This window comes from Diaphorina citri, unplaced genomic scaffold (genome assembly GCF_000475195.1).
Source record: "Diaphorina citri unplaced genomic scaffold, Diaci psyllid genome assembly version 1.1 scaffold336, whole genome shotgun sequence".
NCBI lineage: Eukaryota > Metazoa > Arthropoda > Insecta > Hemiptera > Psyllidae > Diaphorina > Diaphorina citri.
Genome location: NW_007377771.1, coordinates 84,077 through 102,010, shown reverse-complemented (window position 1 = coordinate 102,010; position 17,934 = coordinate 84,077). Strand labels below are relative to the sequence as shown.

The window sequence follows — 17,934 nt, the reverse complement described above, 5'->3', positions numbered from 1 at the left end:
CGACCTGATACCTCATTTCCAGGTTTTTGGCAGCGGTGTACGCGAATAAACTTTTTCTCACACCAAAAATGAAAATGTATTTTAGGGAGCGATTTCTCCCTCCTAGCCTCTCCCTCCTGATTTCAATCTGGTGAGAGCGTGGTTGCCAAATGTAAGCACGTATGAATTAGGTACCTACAATACCTAGGTATGTACATACCTCGGTATTGTAGGTACCTAGGTATGTATAGGTATAATGTATGTATTTATGTATAGGTATATAATAAGTAGTAAGGTATGTATAGGTATAAAAAGTTCAAGTATTACCTCTGGATCGCACCCCTCCCCTATTTTCAATCTTCTCCTTCTCCTCCCCTCTTTTCGATACTCCTTCTCCCTTCCCTCCGTTTTTCCCCTCCCTTCTTCATCTCCTTGGATTGACCTCAAACTGTCCCCATTTGATAAAAGGGTTCTGCTCCATTTTTCATTGGTTTAGGCTAGAACCATACGAACCCAATCGTACCGAAATCGAAGAGCCAGCTGTTCCAAAAACGAACCTTATACCGGTTGAAGATCAAGTTCGCCCCGGCGCGCTAACCTCCAAGCTAGGGCTGGACTAAGGACCCGATTTTGAAAACAAGGGAAAATTTCGGGACGACTAGCAAAAAGGCCATTTTCTGTACTCACTTCATTGTGAAAGAGCCCCTTTTTATTACTTCTCCTCTTTATACAGACATTATAGACATAAGTACAAACACACAGACAGACATACATACAGACCTCCTCATCTAATACTCGACAATTTTTCGGTCCGTGTGCCCTCAGCCTTTACTGATGGCGGACAGTTTGTCCTCATTTCAACAAAGTTCCCGAATTCCGTACTTCGGACAACTTGTAAAATTTAATTGAAGTTCCGCCCTAACAATAAAAGGAAATGCGAAAAGTTATCCCAAGAATCGAAAGAGAATCCTGACCCCTGTGGTAACGCATTTGCTTACCATGTAGATCTAGAATTGTAGAAGGTTCCGGGTTCGAAAGTGCCTTTGAGGAATGCACAACTTTCAAGGAAAATGTACGGTCGAGGCACAATGTAAAGGATGCGCCTAATGTGCATAAAAAATCCAGGCTCTTAGGGGTCTTAGGCCAGGAAAGAAAATTTTAAAATAATAATCATGTAAAAAATATAGGCCAGGAAAAATATACAACTAGATAATAATCATATTTATGAGAATGCTTGTTGTACCTTGTAATAAAAAAGCGAAAGAATCTAGGCACGCTTGAAAAAAAAAAAGAAGAAGAAGACGACGAAGAAAAACTGAAAGGAGAAGAAGAAGAAGAAGAAGACGAATAAAAACTAAAAGGAGGAGAAGAAGAAAAAGGAGACGATTAGGAAGAAGACAACGAAGAAGAAAAAAACAAAGATGAAGAAGAAGATTCTAGGTAGAGAGGGGAAGAGGAGGAGGAGAAGTAGAAGGGGTAAACAGAGAGAGAAAAGAAAGAAATAGAGAGAGAGAGAAAAGAAAGAAATAGAGAGAGAGAGAGAGAGAGAGAGAGAGAAAAAGAAAGGAAGAGATACTCTTAAGAAAAAGAGGTAAAATAGAGTGAAACGATAAAATTAAAGAGGAAAAAAAGACAGAGAACGAAACATAAAGTAAATACATACTTTTTATTCTTGTGGAATAGCGTAAGAAAAGGGGGAAAAGAATTGAGAGAGAGAGAGAGAGAGAGAGAGAGAGAGAGAGAAAGGGTAAAAGAGAGAGAGAGAAAGAAAGAGAGAGAGAAAGAGAGAGAAAGAAAGAGAGAGAGGGAGAGAGTTGGTATAAAATGTGAATTACATCTTCAGAAAAGTGGAAGGAAAAATAAAATGGATAAAAAAGAAAAAGATGGAGAGTAAGAGGAAATGGAGGAGGAGGAGAAGGAGAAGGAAGGGAGGGGGGAGAGAGAGAGAGGGAGAGAGAGAGGGAGATGAAATAAAAAGAAAATTTCTTGTTAATGCACCAACAATAATGGCCTCTTGTCTCTTCAGACCTCTCTCTCTCTCTCCCTCTCCCTCTCTATCTTTCTCTTCCTGTGTCTCACTCTATTCCTTTTTTTTATCTCCTCCAGTCTCTCTCAATCCGTCTTTCATTCCTTCCTCCCTCTCCCTCCTTCCTTTCTTCGTGTTTTGGCACTAAAAACTGACCATCGAAAATTTGACCCGATTACATTACTTTCCTTCCTATAGGATAAGGAAAGTAAAAAAGGGGGATGAAAATTAAACTTCATATCACACGTCCCTGTACGTATGTATACGTAGGTACGTGTGAGAAATATTATACGTATGTGGGTAGGTATACGTGTGGGAAGGGATAATACGTGGGGAAGATAATAAATTGCTAGTAATTAGTAATATCAAATATTTATGCTTGTAACCAGGGGCTTTTTAGGGATTAGGGAAAACCCAGCCGTTTTTCCCGTCTTGCCAACATTGGAGGCTGTTTTTTTACTCTTTTTTTCTACCAATTTAATTTTTTATTACAATAAGTTTGAACATCATGTAAGTATGTAGATATCTAACCCAAAAAACTCAATTTCCTTCAATTTCTCCTTCTTCTTTCTTTGTTTTTCATTTCTTTCTTCTTCTTCTTCTTCTTCTCCTCCTCCTCCTTCTTCTTCTTCTCCTCCTCCTTCTTCTTTTTCTTCCTCTTCTCCTTCTTCTTCTTGCTTTCCTTTTTTCTTTATCCTTTCTTCCTCCTTCTTCTTCTTCTCCTCCTCCTTCTTCTCCTCCTTATTCTCCTTCTCCTCCTCTTTCTTCTCCTTCTTCTTCTTCTTCTTCTCCTTCTCCTCCTTCTTCTTCTCCTTCTCCTCCTTCTTCTTCTTCTTCTTCTTCTCCTACTTATTCTTGTCCTCCTTTTTCTTTTGAAGCACACATTAATTAGTACCTAGGCAAAAAAAAAAAAAAAATTCTAGGTACCAACACAACTTTAGTTTTTGCAATCCTCGCTTGGCTGAGTGCATCCCGATTTCCGACCCCCACCGGGAATCGAACCCGAGACACGTACAAATGGCGATGATTAATTCTCCCCTTCAGATTATAATTTTCCATGTGAGATGCTGCTGGGATTTTATACTCGGTGCATATAAAATTTATACGAGTCTCATTTGTTCCCGTTTTAGAATTTTCATAGTGTGTAGGGAGAGGAAGAGAGAGAGAGAGAGGAAAAGAGTATGTGTTGTAGAGAGAGAGAAAGGAAGGAAGAAATATGAAATGTGTTTGGAGGAAGGAGGGAGAGAAAGAGAGAGAGGAGGAGAGGAAGGAAGGGGAAAAGAGATACTGGGAGAGAGAAAGAGAGAGAGGGAGAGAGAAAGAGAGAGAGAGGGTGAAATGAAGAAGAGAGGAGGGAGGGAGAAAGCGAGGAAGACAGATAAAGTGTGTCGAAGGAAGAGAGGAAAAAAGAGAAAGGGAGTGACATTGTAAGAAAGAGGTATAGAGAAGGAGGAAGAATGAGAGGGAGGGAGGAAGAAAGAAAGAGAGAGAAGGGAAGGGTGAAAGTGAACGGAGTATAAGAGAGAAGAAAGGAACCGAGGAAAGAGAGAAGAAAGATACAGAGAAAGCAAAGGGAAAGGGGGAGAGAGATATGTGGAGGAAGAAACATAGAGAGAGAAAAAGAGAGCTAAAGTGGAAGAGAAACAGGTAGATACATAATTATATTTTGAAAGAGAGAGATTTATAAGTTTAAACCTATCCAATTATGTTTGGAGAAGGGTTCTCTCCATTCTCTTTTATTCTGATTTTCTCTGAAATCTGTGATGTGAACCAGGACCGTATTTAGCGGCGGGCCAAGGGGGCCCGGCCTCCCCCCCTCCCAGCTTCATTTTTCTCCTGTACTGTAGGCTAGACTCCTTCCTTGAAAATTTTGGAGCATCCACGTATTTTTCTCCTGTAGGTACTGTAGGCCAGTCTAGCTCCTTTCTCGAAAATTTGGAGCATTCCCCCTCACCCGTACATCACTGCTTGGGCCTCCCCCCCCCCTTGACAAAATACGGCCCTGATGTGAACTTTCGGCTTAAAAGCTCACTAATGAAAGACAGCCTTTTGTTTGGATGGACAGAGGTATGTTTTCATTTTCGTGTTCCCGGTAAAAAGACCTTTCATTTGATATATAGGTCGACCAGGTTTGGATAGGTCCTTCTATGGGAACAAACAGAGTGACAGACAGACGACACCGAAGCGAATACAATAGTCCGTCCACTATACCTTTTTTACTTTCCTTATCCTATAGGAAGGAAAGTAATGTAATCGGGTCAAATTTTCGATGGTCAGTTTTTAGTGCCAAAACACGTTTTGAGGTCCCTAGAGCCTAAATCCAAAGTTTCAGCCATTGGTCCGTGTCTGTCTGTAAACAAAATATCTCGAGAACAGTAAGAGCTAGAGACTTGAAATTTGGTATGTAGATGTCAAATACAATATCTCGGGAATGGTACAAGCTAGAGACTTGAAATTTGGTATGTAGTTCACAAATGTGACAAAAGGATGCAAAACAAAACGTTTGGTTAAGATGGTTGCTGCGCTTGGCGGTATTATGACCGCTTTTGGACAGATTTCGACCGTTTTTTGGCGGTTTTCAGCTACACAGCGACAAAACGGTTAGAGATATTGTAAAAGAACACTCAAATAAGCATCATTCAATAGGATAAGGAAAGTCGTGTGATGTTCACACCAGATTTTTCTGAACACTGAATTGAATGGCTGGAGCCAATTTAATTGCCTAAACCCAAAACGAAAAATCAAGTAAACAATCGACCCCACTTCAAAGAACTTTCGGCCCGGCCCTCTTGAACAATTTTTTTCCACTAACTTTATTTATTTTATTATTTCTTTGTGTTTGAGATTGAGGGGAAATAATTTATTAGGAAGAAAATAAATGAAGTTTTTTCCATTGAAAGAGGAAAAGGAAATTCAGCAATTTAGTAGCTAAACTAAAAAGTACTTATTTGAAGTTCTCTGAAGTTTGAAGTAGAGAGTAGAGAGCATTTTGTTTAATTGTTTTTTTTTTTAATATGTACTTTCGAAGTATGTATATGAAGAGGTCCAATATAAAAATGTATTTACCTATTTATAGGTATGTACATACAAACAAGTTCATCAACTTTTCTAGATCCAAACTTTAGTAATTAAAAAGAAAAAAAAATCACCCAGGAAAGGAAATACATATTTTGAAAGAAAATGAAGAACTGAAGAGAAAACAAACAGAAAACCTTTCGTTCTTTCTGAAACTATACACCTTCAAAAGGCGAATTTAGAAGAAGAAGGAGAAGAAGAAGGAGGAGAAGAAGAAGAAGAAGAAGGAGGAGAAGAAGAAGAAGAAGAAAGAGAAGGAGTAGAAGAAGGAGAAGAAGAAGAACGAGAAGAAGAAGAAGAAGAAGAAGAAGAAGAAGAAGAAGAAGAAGAAGAAGAAGAAGAAATGGTTCCCTTAGTATAAATGATTTTTTTTTTTTTTTTTTTTTTTTTTTTTTTTTTTTTTTACTACCTACCAGCATAGGACTGAAAAGTCCCTTTACTCTCGCAGTCTAAACAAGGTCTTATATATTTTTTAGGTAATACAATTACATTTGAGGGGAAAAAATACATTTGAGGGAAAAATTGTGTATGATGAGATATCTACATACATAGGTATAATAATGTACCTAGTACCTGCTTTACGAGTAGGCACGTATCGCGTACATTAGGTTTACGTATGGGTTTGTAGGTAGCTAGCTGTAGGTCCGACTGAAAAGAGTTTTACAAGGGTGAGGAGAGGGATGAAAGGAGAGAGAGAGAAAGAGAATGAGGGGGAGAGAGAATGAGAGAAGGAGAGAGAGTGAGAAAGAGAGAATGAGAGAGAGAGAGGGGGGGAGAGAGACAGAGAGAGAGGGGAGAGAGAGAGATCGACCGTTTTTTGGCGGTTTTCAGCTATAGCGACAAAACGGTTAGAGATATTGTAAAAGTTAGGGTAAAAGAACACTCAAATAAGCACAATTGAATAGGATAAGGAAAGTCGTGTGATGTTCACACCAGATTTTTATTACTATCGTAACAATAAAGGAAGGCTAAAAATCTACGAGATCTAGGCTAGAAACAGAGTGAAGCCGAGAGCATACCGCATAGAACATCGAGCAGGTAGAGGGAAGTGACGATAAAATTCCATACTTCAGCCGGGACTGAACCCACATCCTTCTGATTGCCAGGCGAGCGTCTTAATCATTACACCTTCGAGGCAGGACCTGGATACATCATTACACCACCCAGGCAGTATACATATTACCTGATACCTCATTTCCAGGTTTTTGGCAGCGGTGTACGCGAATAAACTTTTTCTCACACCAAAAATGAAAATGTATTTTAGGGAGCGATTTCTCCCTCCTAGCCTCTCCCTCCTGATTTCAATCTGGTGAGAGCGTGGTTGCCAAATGTAAGCACGTATGAATTAGGTACCTACAATACCTAGGTATGTACATACCTCGGTATTGTAGGTACCTAGGTATGTATAGGTATAATGTATGTATTTATGTATAGGTATATAATAAGTAGTAAGGTATGTATAGGTATAAAAAGTTCAAGTATTATTTACCTATCTAGGTAACATTTTTACTTTCTATTTTTTTTTTTTTTTTTACTACCTACCAGCATAGGACTGAAAAGTCCCTTTACTCTCGCAGTCTAAACAAGGTCTTATATATTTTTTAGGTAATACAATTACATTTGAGGGGAAAAAATACATTTGAGGGAAAAATTGTGTATGATGAGATATCTACATACATAGGTATAATAATGTACCTAGTACCTGCTTTACGAGTAGGCACGTATCGCGTACATTAGGTTTACGTATGGGTTTGTAGGTAGCTAGCTGTAGGTACGACTGAAAAGAGTTTTACAAGGGTGAGGAGAGGATGAAAGGAGAGAGAGAGAGAGAATGAGAATGAGGGGGAGAGAGAATGAGAGAAGGAGAGAGAGTGAGACAGAGAGAAAGAGGGAGAGTGAGAGGGAGAGTTGTATAAATACAACTCATTCTCACTCGCTTCGCACGTATTTTAAGTTGTTAATCCTCTGTATCTCTTTTTCTCTCTCTCCCTCCCTCCCATTCTTCGCTCCCTCACGCTCTTTTTCTCCCTCTCCGTTCTCTCTCTTCCTCCCACACTCTCCTCTCTTGTATATTATTAGTCTAATGGCCAGGACTACAATGTGATTTATTTATTTATTTTTCGTGGACACTCTATCCCAAATAGATAATGTTCGTTCTCAGAACGGCTGCCTTTTCTCCTATCTTGTCCTCTCTTCGGACGATAGGACCTCAATAGATACAGTTCCCTCTATCAAACCTCGAAAAATTGGTGAAGAAAAGTGCGAGACAGATATATGAATAGAGAGAGAAAGAGAAACGAAACAAGGGGGAGAGAAATAGTGAAAGAGGGAGAGAGAGAGAGGAAAGACTGAGAGCATGATGAAAAATAATGAAAAAACGCAGAGATAGTGAAACAGAAGAAAAGTGCGAGACAGATATATGAATAGAGAGAGAAAGAGAAACGAAACAAGGGGGAGAGAAATAGTGAAAGAGGGAGAGAGAGAGGAAAGACTGAGAGCATGATGAAAAATAATGAAAAAACGCAGAGATAAGTGAAACAGAGAGAGAGAGAGATAGAGCGGGAGAGAGAGTTTTGTTGCCTGACATTTGACAGGTAGCGAAACTGCTGTCATCCTTGGCCTTATTGAATAAAATGTAACTCTTTTGTTGCCTGACATTTGACAGGTAGCGAAACTGCTGTCATCCTTGGCCTTATTGAATAAAATGTAAGAGCGGGAGAGAGAGTTTTGTTGCCTGACATTTGACAGGTAGCGAAACTGCTGTCATCCTTGGCCTTATTGAATAAAATGTAACTCTCCCTCTCTCTCTTTCTCTCAATATCTCTCTCTCACTGTCTGTCACTCTCTACCTCCCTCTCTCTCTTTCTCTTTCGTTATCTCGACATTTTCAATCCTCTCTCTCTCACTCTCACCTATAGGATATGGGTATAACCTATGGGTATAATATTGATTGTGAAAAATGCAATACGTCAAGGAGAGAGAGAGAGAGAGAGAGAGAGAGAGGGGAGAGTCCAGATAATGAAGAGAAATATTGGAAAAATAGATAAAGAAAGAGACTAAGGAAGAAATAGAGAGTAAGAAAAAAAGGTAGAGATGAAGATAGATGGAGGAGAATAAGAAGAGAGAGAGAGCGAGCGAGAGAAATAACGAAGAAAAATATTGGAAAATGAATAAAGAGAAACAAAGGAAGAATGAGAATGTCAAATAGAGAGGGAGAGAGAGAGAGAGCGTCGAAATAACGAAGAAAAATATTGGAAAATGGTGGGATAGAAACAAAGGAAGAAAGTGAAGGAGAAAGAATGAGGGTGTCAAAGGGGGAGAGAGTAAGCGAAAGAGAAAGAGAGAGAGAGCGAGAGAGAGAGAGCGAGAGAGAAAGAGAGAAAAGAGAAGAGAGTAGGATAAAATGCAAAGGAATGGGGCAATATGCTTCAGACATCTCGAAAAAGGAAAACATGTCGAATACATATAGCAGCAAAAAATAAAAAAAAGAAGAGGGAAACAAAGAAATAATGAGAATGTGAGAAAGAGAGATTGATATAAAGTGAATTAAAAGAAAAGGAAAAGAAAAAGAGAGAAAGAGGGCGGGGCAACAGGGACTTCTCTAAACTGGAGAGGCCAAGTTTGGCCTAAATTGGCCACAACAGGACTGGGAGGAGTCAAAATCTCTGAGAGTGGTCAATTTCAGATGTGGGAGTAGTCAATATTGAGAAGTGGGAGGAGCCGAAATCAAAAATAGGAGGGACCTGAGTAAAAGGGGAGGAGCCAGATAGCAAGGGGGCGGAGACTTGGAGGCGTTAGGCCAGGCGGAGGTGGGGTGGATATGCACGGAGGAGGTGATTTCACCTCCACGCAGATACCGGTATCCGAAACCTCTCCACCTACAGGTAAGAAAAATAGAATAGAAACACCTTTATCTTTTCTGCGGCAAAGCACAGAGTCTCTTCAGAACTTTTGTGTGTATCACAGCATTTCTATGTGACTCCTCACTTTTAATTAATTATTACTGTTATTTATTTAATTACTTAGGTACCTACTTTTCTTAACTAATTCTCAATTATCATCAATCTCTTTACACTGGTAATATTCCCACTGGTCGCTACTCGATTAAAGCTGAGTTCTCCCCAAACTCCAAGCCCCAAGCACAGAGCTGGAAGAATTAAACCCAGGACATCCGATGTGCAAGCCTATTGTGATATTCACTCGGCCTTGGAGGTTCGTAGAAGCGTAACCCATCCTTTAGGGCTGTCGAGCCCCTACACCTAAGCCTCAGTTTGGGCTTTTTGTGTATAGAGTAGCCGTGGAGGTTCCTCCTTCAGTTACTCCACGCAGATACCGGTATCCGAAACCTCTCCACCTACAGGTAAGAAAAATAGAATAGAAACACCTTTATCTTTTCTGCGGCAAAGCAGAGAGTCTCTTCAGAACTTTTGTGTGTATCACAGCATTTCTACGTGACTCCTCACTATTAATTAATATTATTACTGTTATTTATTTATTAATTACTTAGGTACTTTTCTTAACTAATTCTCAATTATCATCAATCTCTTTACACTGGTAATATTCCCACTGGTCGCTACTCGATTAAAGCTGAGTTCTCCCCAAACTCCAAGCACAGAGCTGGAAGAATTAAACCCAGGACATCCGATGTACAAGCCTAGTGTGATATAAGTGATATTCACTCGGCCTTGGAGGTTCGTAGAAGCGTAACCCATCCTTTAGGGCTGTCCAGCCCATACACCTAAGCCTCAGTTTGGGCTTTTTTCTGTATGGAGTAGCCTTGGAAGTTCCTCCTTCAGTTACTTTTTTTTCCTTTCATCTTTTTTATTATTAATAATATTTTCCAGGCCAATGTTGGACCGAAGACAATTTGGATCCAGATCTTCAGTACCACATTCAGCATTGTACCTGCACTTGTAATCATATGGGATATGGCAACTTCAGCGATTATCAGGTAAGACATATTATAGAATAGAATATACCTTGTTTATCCTGCCATTATTTGGCCTGTCAAAGTAGGCCTGTCCCTTTATGTCAACAATTGGACAGCATTAGGCAGAAAGGAACCAGCCAGCAGAAACCAACTTTCAAACCCTTTAAAGTTTAAAGTTTAAAGAATTAAAGAATAGGTACGTAGCTATTGGGTATTTTCCAATTGATTGAAGGTAAAAATAGGCAAATAAAAATATACACAACAATTTAACTATCTATATATCCAAGGTAAGTATTTAATAGAATAGAAACTCAGTATAGGATAAAATAGAATGTAAATATGTACGTATATATTTATTGTTATGTATACCCAATGTCCCAAATTAAATTCGTCCTAACAGCCAAAAACACTGGTACAAAACACACCTTTTTTATTTATTTTTTTTTACCTCCCCTCCTTTCCTCCTTCCCATCGTCTCCTGCCCCCCCTCTCTTCTCATCTCATGCCCCTTCCTCTTCCTTTATCCTCCCTCTCTCCCTCTTCCTCCTCCTCCCTTCTTTTCTGTAGGTAGTTATCTGGTCGAAAAAGATTTACGCATTGTCCCAAATTAAATACCTCCCACACTCCCTCCCCAACCTACGTACCTTCCTACTTCCTACACATCTAGCCAAGTGCCTAAACGAGCAAACTTTTGTTATTTTGTTAAAAAGGGAGAGAGATTGTAAAGGGAGAGGCAGGGGGAGAGGGTGTTTACGGTTGTTTTTAATAACTTTTTCAGGCAAAAAAAAAGAGGGCACTCCCTCCCCAACCTACGTACCTTCCTACTTCCTACACATCTAGCCAAGTGCCTAAACGAGCAAACTTTTGTTATTTTGTTAAAAATGGAGAGAGATTGTAAAGGGAGAGGCAGGGGGAGAGGGTGTTTACGGTTGTTTTTAATAACTTTTTCGGGCAAAAAAAAAAGAGGAAGGAGAGAGGATAGAATGGAGGGGTGTGAAAAATATGAATAATTGCTGGCAAGCTAAAAATACAAGGGAAGTAAGCCTAGTTAGCTTGGAAGGCAGAGCGCCTGTTTTGTAAGCGTTAGGTCGTGGGTTTGATTCCCGACCGGTGCGAACTTTGGTCTGAACTGATTAGGTTCGGTTTGTAAGCCTTTGGTCGTGGGTTTCAATCCCGCCCGGGGTGTACTTTACCCTAAACAGATTACGTACGTTCTCAGAACAGCTGGCTTTCTCCTATCCTGTCCTCCTTCTCCCTCCTCTTTCGGGACGATAAGACCTGAGCAGTTACTCGTACAGTCCCCTTCTATCAAACCTTTTCGAGTAAAAAAAAAAAAAAAAAAAAAAAGAAAAAGAGAGAAAGAGAGAGAGAGAGAGAGAGAGAAAGAGAAAGAAAGAAATAATGAGAGTGTGAGAAAGAGAGATTGATATAAAGTGAATTAAAAGAAAAGGAAAAGAAAAAGAGAGAAAGAGAGAGAGAGAGAGAGAGAGAAAGAGAAAGAAAGAAATAATGAGAGTGTGAGAAAGAGAGATTGATATAAAGTGAATGAAAAGAAAAGGATAGATTGAAAGTGTGTATGAGAGAAAGAGAAAAGAAATAAAAGATAGAGAGAGAGACAGAGAAGGGAGAGAGAATGGGGGAAGAGAGAGTGCGAGAAAGACATTTCGTTTAATTCAATTTTCTTTTTCACTCCCACCTTTTTAGACTTTAGACACAAACATGTTATCTGCTCTCTCTCTCTTCCTCTCTCTCTCTCTCTCTTTCTTTCTCTCTCCCTCTCTTTCTCTCTCCCTCCCTCTCTTTCTCTCTCCCTCTCTCTTTCTCTCCCCTTGATGTAATCTATCCATCTCCTCTCTTTCCTTGACTTTACCTACCTTCCTTCCTAATTCCCTATCACTTTGTCTTTCTAACTTTCTCCCTTACCTCTTCCTAATTCCCCATTCTTTCTCCCTGCTCTCCACTTCTCTCTCTCTCCCTCCCTCCCTCTCTTTCTCTTTCTCTCCCCTTCATGTAATCCATCCATAACCTCTCCTATATTTCCCTTCCTTCCTAATTCCCTATCACTTTGTCTTTCTAACTTTCTCCCTTTTCTCTTCCTAATTCCCGATTCTTTTTCCCTCTTTTCTCCTTCTAATCCCCTATTCTTTCCCCTTAAGCCGCGGTCGAGTTTTCAAAGAAAAGCTTATGCGGTTAGCCCGCCCGAAAACGTCAGAACGACTTTCGGTCGACTGTGTTTTAAGGAAAATTTGGAGAGAAAGTTTGAAGAAAGAATGGAGGGAAAGAGAGGGAGCGAAAGGAGGGAGAGAAGGAGGGAAAGAGAGAGAGAGAGAGAGAAATGGAGAAGGAGAGAGGAGGCAAAGACGTTAGATCTTAAGGGGAAGAAGTTTGTAGAAAAGGGTCTGAAGAGATAGAGGGGGAAAGATTGGAAGAGAAAGGAGAGAGTAGGATAAAGGGAGGGATATTAGGTGAGAAAGTTTGAAGAAAGAATGGAGGGAAAGAGAGGGAGAGAAAGGAGGGAAAGAGGGAGAAAGAAAGAGAGAGAAAGAAAGAGAGAGAAAGAAAGAGAGAGAGAGAAATGGAGAAGAAGAGAGGAGGCAAAGACGTTAGATCTTAAGGGGAAGAAGTTTGTAGAAAAGGGTCTGAGAGGGAGATTTTCACTGGAAGAGATAGAGGGGGAAAGATTGGAAGAGAAAGGAGAGAGTACGATAAAGGGAGGGATATTAGGTAAGGACGTTAGGTCAAAAAGGGGAGAAAAGGAAAGGGAAATTTTGACTGTGGGAGAGACCCTCTTTCGAAGGGAGATTTTGACTTTTCTGAAGTCATGTCAATCACTAGAGAGAGATTTAAGGAGTCCAAGTGGGGAGGAGAAGAACACGGATGGAAGAGAAAGATTTAAAAGAGGAGGAGAGGAAAGATTTGAAAGAGAGTGCAGAGGAAGGAGGGGGTGAAACAAGGAAAAGGGAGAAAGATATTAGGTAAGGACGTTAGGTCAAAAAGGGGAGAAAAGGAAAGGGAAATTTTGACTGTGGGAGAGACCCTCTTTCGAAGAGAGATTTTGACTTTTCTGAAGTCATGTCAATCACTAGAGAGAGATTTAAGGAGTCCAAGTGGGGAGGAGAAGATCACCGATGGAAGAGAAAGATTTAAAAGAGGAGGAGAGGAAAGATTTGAAAGAGAATGCAGAGGAAGGAGGGGGTGAAACAAGGAATAAAGGGAGAAATGGAGAGGAAGAAAGTACGTATAAAGGGAACTTGTCTAGTTAGACAAGATGTGAAAAAACATGACAGAATTGGGTCAGAATGTGATATTAGTTCAACTTTGAGAAGAGAGTGAAAACTCTTCTGTAATGTAAACCGTACCCCCTACAACTACCTGAAAACGGCTACTTTCTCTGTCGCGTATAATATCTCTAGTAGCGCGGTCAAACTTTCTTGACTTGGCGGGGCGGAGCGCTACCGCGCTCCTTATATTTCTCGAGACCTGGTCCGCGGACAATTTTAATCGTCTTTTTTTTTAACAAGATACTTTGTTTTATTTTTATACCAAAAAGGGAACTTGTCTAGTTAGACAAGATGTGAAAAAACATGACAGAATTGGGTCAGAATGTGATATTAGTTCAACTTTGAGAAGAGAGAGAAAACTCTTCTGTAATGTAAACCGTATATTCTCGAGACTGGTACGCGGACAATTTTGACAATTTTAATCGTCTTTTTTTTTTTAACAAGATACAAGATTTTTATACCAACAACATAACAGTCGACAAGCAACTAAGAAAGGATAATTGAATACATAATTACAAATATCAATCGAACTGACGCGGACATCTTGAACGTTGTATTATACATATATGTACACAATTATTATTTTATTAATAATTAATCGAAATGATTGTCCACACCATTTCGATTGATATTTATCTAAGATGTTTACAATACCGCTGCCACCCATCAACCGTGTCCTATGCATTCTTAGTTAAAAGAAGACCCAAATATTCATATTTTTTCTTTTTTTTTTCTGTTGCAGATGCACCAAAATATGAAGCCGTCTACGGGGCCTCCTTAGAACCAACAGGAGGAGGAGCCACAGTGAAAGTGGGAGGGGCTAAAGGTCACTAAATTGGAATAGGAGGGCCAGCGTTCGAAGAGGGAGGAGCAATCAGAACATAGATCAGAAAAATCGAGGTCAACTTTCAAAGAAGGACTCTTTTTTTTTTTTTTTTTTTTTTTTTTTTTTTAAGAAAGATACTTTGTTTTATTTTTATACCAACAACATAACAGTCGACAAGCAACTAAGGAAGGATAATTGAAATACAAAATTACAAATATCAATCGAACTGACGCGGACATCTTGAACGTTGTACTATATGTATATGTACACAATTATCACTTTATTAATTGTCCACACCATTTCGATTGATATTTATCTGAAATGTTTACAATACCGCTGCCACCCATCAACCGTGTCCCGTTTAAGCATTCTTAGTTAAAAGAAGACCCAAATATTCATATTTTTTCTTTTTTTTTCTGTTGCAGATGCACCAAAATATGAAGCCGTCCACGGGGCCTCCTTAGAACCAACAACAGGAGGAGGAGCCACAGTGAAAGTGGGAGGGGCTAAAGGTCACTAAATTGGTATAAGAGGGCCAGCGTTCGAAGAGGGAGGAGCAATCAGAACATATATCAGAAAAATCAAGGTCAACTTTTAAAGAAGGACTTACGTCAGAAGTGGGAGGAGCCAAATAAATTAATTCCAACCAATTAGGAGAGACTGTACAAAGGGGGAGGAGCAGTCAACTTTTAAAGAAGGACTTACGTCAGAAGTGGGAGGAGCCAAATAAATTAATTCCAACCAATTAGGAGAGACTTTGGTACAAAGGGAGAGGAGTCAAATACAACGAGGAGCTACAGTAAAAAGAGGGCGGGGCAACAGGGACTTCTCTAAACTGGAGAGGCCAAGTTTGGCCTAAATTGGCCACAACAGGACTGGGAGGAGTCAAAATCACTGAGAGTGGTCAATTTCAGAAGTGGGAGTAGTCAATATTGAGAAGTGGGAGGAGCCAGCAAAATACAACGAGGAGCTACAGTAAAAAGAGGGCGGGGCAACAGGGACTTCTCTAAACTGGAGAGGCCAAGTTTGGCCTAAATTGGGCACAACAGGACTGGGAGGAGTCAAAATCACTGAGAGTGGTCAATTTCAGAAGTGGGAGGAGCCAAAATCAAAAATAGGAGGGACCTGAGTAAAAAGGGAGGAGCCAGATAGCAAGGGGGCGGAGGCGTTAGGCCAGGTGGAGGTGGGGTGGATATGCACGGAGGAGGTGATTTCACCTCCACGCAGATACCGGTATCCGAAACCTCTCCACCTACAGGTAAGAAAAATAGAATAGAAACACCTTTATCTTTTCTGCGGCAAAGTAGAGAGTCTCTTCAGAACTTTTGTGTGTATCACAGCATTTCAATGTGACTCCTCACTTTTAATTAATTATTACTGTTATTTATTCAATTACTTAGGTACTTTGCTTAACTAATTCTCAATTATCATCAATCTCTTTACACTGGTAATATTCCCACTGGTCGCTACTTGATTAAAGCTGAGTTCTCCCCCCCAAACTCCAACCATAGAGCTGGAAGAATTAAACCCGGGACATCCGATGTACAAGCCTAGTGTGATATTCACTCGGCCTTGGAGGTTGGTAGAAGCGTAACCCATCCTTTAGGGCTGTCCAGCCCCTACAGCTAAGCCTCAGTTTGGGCTTTTTGTGTATAGAGTAGCCTTGGAGGTTCCTCCTTCAGTTACTAGGTATTCCCTACATTGGGTAGGTAGCTAGGTATGGACAAATACACTCTATCTGAATCCTGCATATTTCCACATGTATACAGGGTGTCTGTCCCTCAAGTATGTTTATTACCCCCTGTATTGGCTAGGTATTCCCTACATTGGGTAGGTAGTAGGTAGTAGGTATGGACAAATACACTCTATCTGAATCCTGCATATTTCCACATGTATACAGGGTGTATAGGGAAGGAGAGAGAGGGGAGAAAACTTTTCGTATTAGTGTAACTTTAGTCACCAGATTCCATAAATAATATGGGAAAAAACTTCTAATTTTATCTCTCTCCCTCTCCTTCCCTCACTTCGTCTTTCTCCCACTCTTTTTTATTCCTCTCTCTCTTTCTTCCTTATTATACTTTTATGTCTCTCCTCTCTCTCTCTTTCTCTTCTTTCTTTGTCTCATGTTCACTCCATCTCTCTTTCACCATCATATTTCCCCCATCCTTTGTCTCTTTCTCTCTTTGCTTTTTCGTTTTAGCTCCTTTTCCCTCCCTCTCTCTTTCTCTCTCTCTCGTTTGCGCTTTCCATATTCTTTTTTTGTGGTGATTTTGCTTTTCAAGAGTTTCTTGGCTTTCTCTTCCCTTACTCTTTTCTTGGATGCTATAAAAAAAAACTAGGCGGAGGTACAACGGGTTCGGTTCCTGTTGGAGTCAATGTTTTTTTTTTTTTTTTTTTTTTTTTTTTTTTTTCCTGGTATTTTTTTTTTTTTTTTTTTTTTTTTTGTGCCTGGAATTTCTTCTTTATCCAGCCTGAGGTTCGTTATCGTAAACAGATGAGGTTCGTTCTCGGAACGACTGGCTTTCTCTTATCCTGACTTTTCTCTTCGATTTCGGGACGTTAAGACCACATTTGTTGTTGGAATCTTCTCGATTTTTCCATATCAAACTTCTGTTTTTTTTTTTCACCAAATTATTTTTGCGTCGGAGCAAAACCTCGAATTTCTTGAAAAAATTGAGGGTGCAAAAAGAGCGAACGCTTCTACGGGAAAAGCCCTGAAATAATAGAAAAGCAAAGCGAACCCACCTATATATCTCTACCTGAGAGGTATTAGAGCAGTAGTTCTCAACCTATGGGTCGCGACCCAAATTTGGGCAATGAGCCCATTTCAAGTGGGCAACGGGCTCATTTCTGGGTAAAAAAATCGCATTTTTCGAATAGTGGCACCAAGATATGATGCGAGATGATTGTTTTACATTTATATTGCTCTGCCTCTCCTTGAGTCCACCCTCAAGTGTAAAAGTGAGCAAAGCATAGCCCCATCTGACGTTTACAATTTAGACGGATCGCGGGGTGACTGGGAATGTCAAAATGGGTCGCGAGCCTGCGAAGGTTGAGGACCACTGTATTTAAGGGTGTGATTTATTGAGAAATATTATTAGGAACATTAACACACAGAAAATAGGAGGGGGAAGAGGAGAAAGGGGAGGAGGGGGGAGAAAGAGGAGAAATAAATGTGTTCTGAAGAAGAGTTCCCTCTAAGGAAAAATATGAAAGAAAGGGAAAAGAAAAAGAAAGAAATGTGTTAAGGAGAAGAGCTATAGGGGAAATGAAAAAAAAGTATCAACTGAAAAAGGAAAGAGGAAAGAAAGAGATAAAAAGAATAGAATGTATAGAAATGTGATATATGAGAAAAAAGCGATTCCTGTAGTGTGAACGAACGAAGAAAGTTTTCAGTTTTAACTAGAAATTTTTTACTATAGGCGTACTTACAGTACCTATGCCTTAGCTGTAATTGAACCCACGCCCTCCCTACCTCGGTGGTGTAGTGGTTAAGGCGCTCGCCTGGTAAACAGGAGGGCGTGGGTTCAATCCCAGCCGAGGTATGGAATTTTATCCTCAATATAATTTGAGAATTTGACCACAATAATAGTAGTAGCTTACTGCTGGAGTAAACGGACTTTTCAGTCCTATGCGAGCAGTATAAATAAGCACTATTATTATTATTTACCAGACGATTGACCGCAAAACTAGAGGTTACAATACATCATTTAAGGTTTGATAGAGGATAGAGGGAACTGTAGCAACGAGGTCTCATCATCATTTTTTTTTTTTTTTTTTTTAAAGGGTTTGACGAGGGGAATTTTAACTGCTTTGT

At 39.9% G+C, this 17,934-nt stretch overlaps 2 protein-coding genes across 3 annotated transcripts in view; both read left to right on the top strand.

Moving 5' to 3' along the window:
- LOC103507697 overlaps nt 1–14,573 on the top strand; it is a 37,181-nt gene extending 22,608 nt beyond the window's left edge. The window contains exon 4 of one of the 2 annotated variants that reach the window (XM_026822503.1): nt 14,543–14,573. In XM_026822503.1, coding sequence (XP_026678304.1) covers nt 14,543–14,558 — 16 coding nt within the window. In that variant the 3' untranslated portion in view covers nt 14,559–14,573. Of the gene's footprint in view, nt 1–14,033; nt 14,065–14,542 lie in introns of those variants that run through there. The other variant, XM_026822502.1, reaches the window with a different exon arrangement.
- A 501-nt stretch (nt 14,574–15,074) lies between these two features.
- LOC103507702 (dipeptidase 2-like) overlaps nt 15,075–17,934 on the top strand; it is an 82,548-nt gene continuing 79,688 nt past the window's right edge. The window contains exon 1 of the mRNA XM_008472201.2: nt 15,075–15,375. Coding sequence (XP_008470423.1) covers nt 15,312–15,375 — 64 coding nt within the window. The 5' untranslated portion in view covers nt 15,075–15,311. The remainder of the gene's footprint in view (nt 15,376–17,934) is intronic.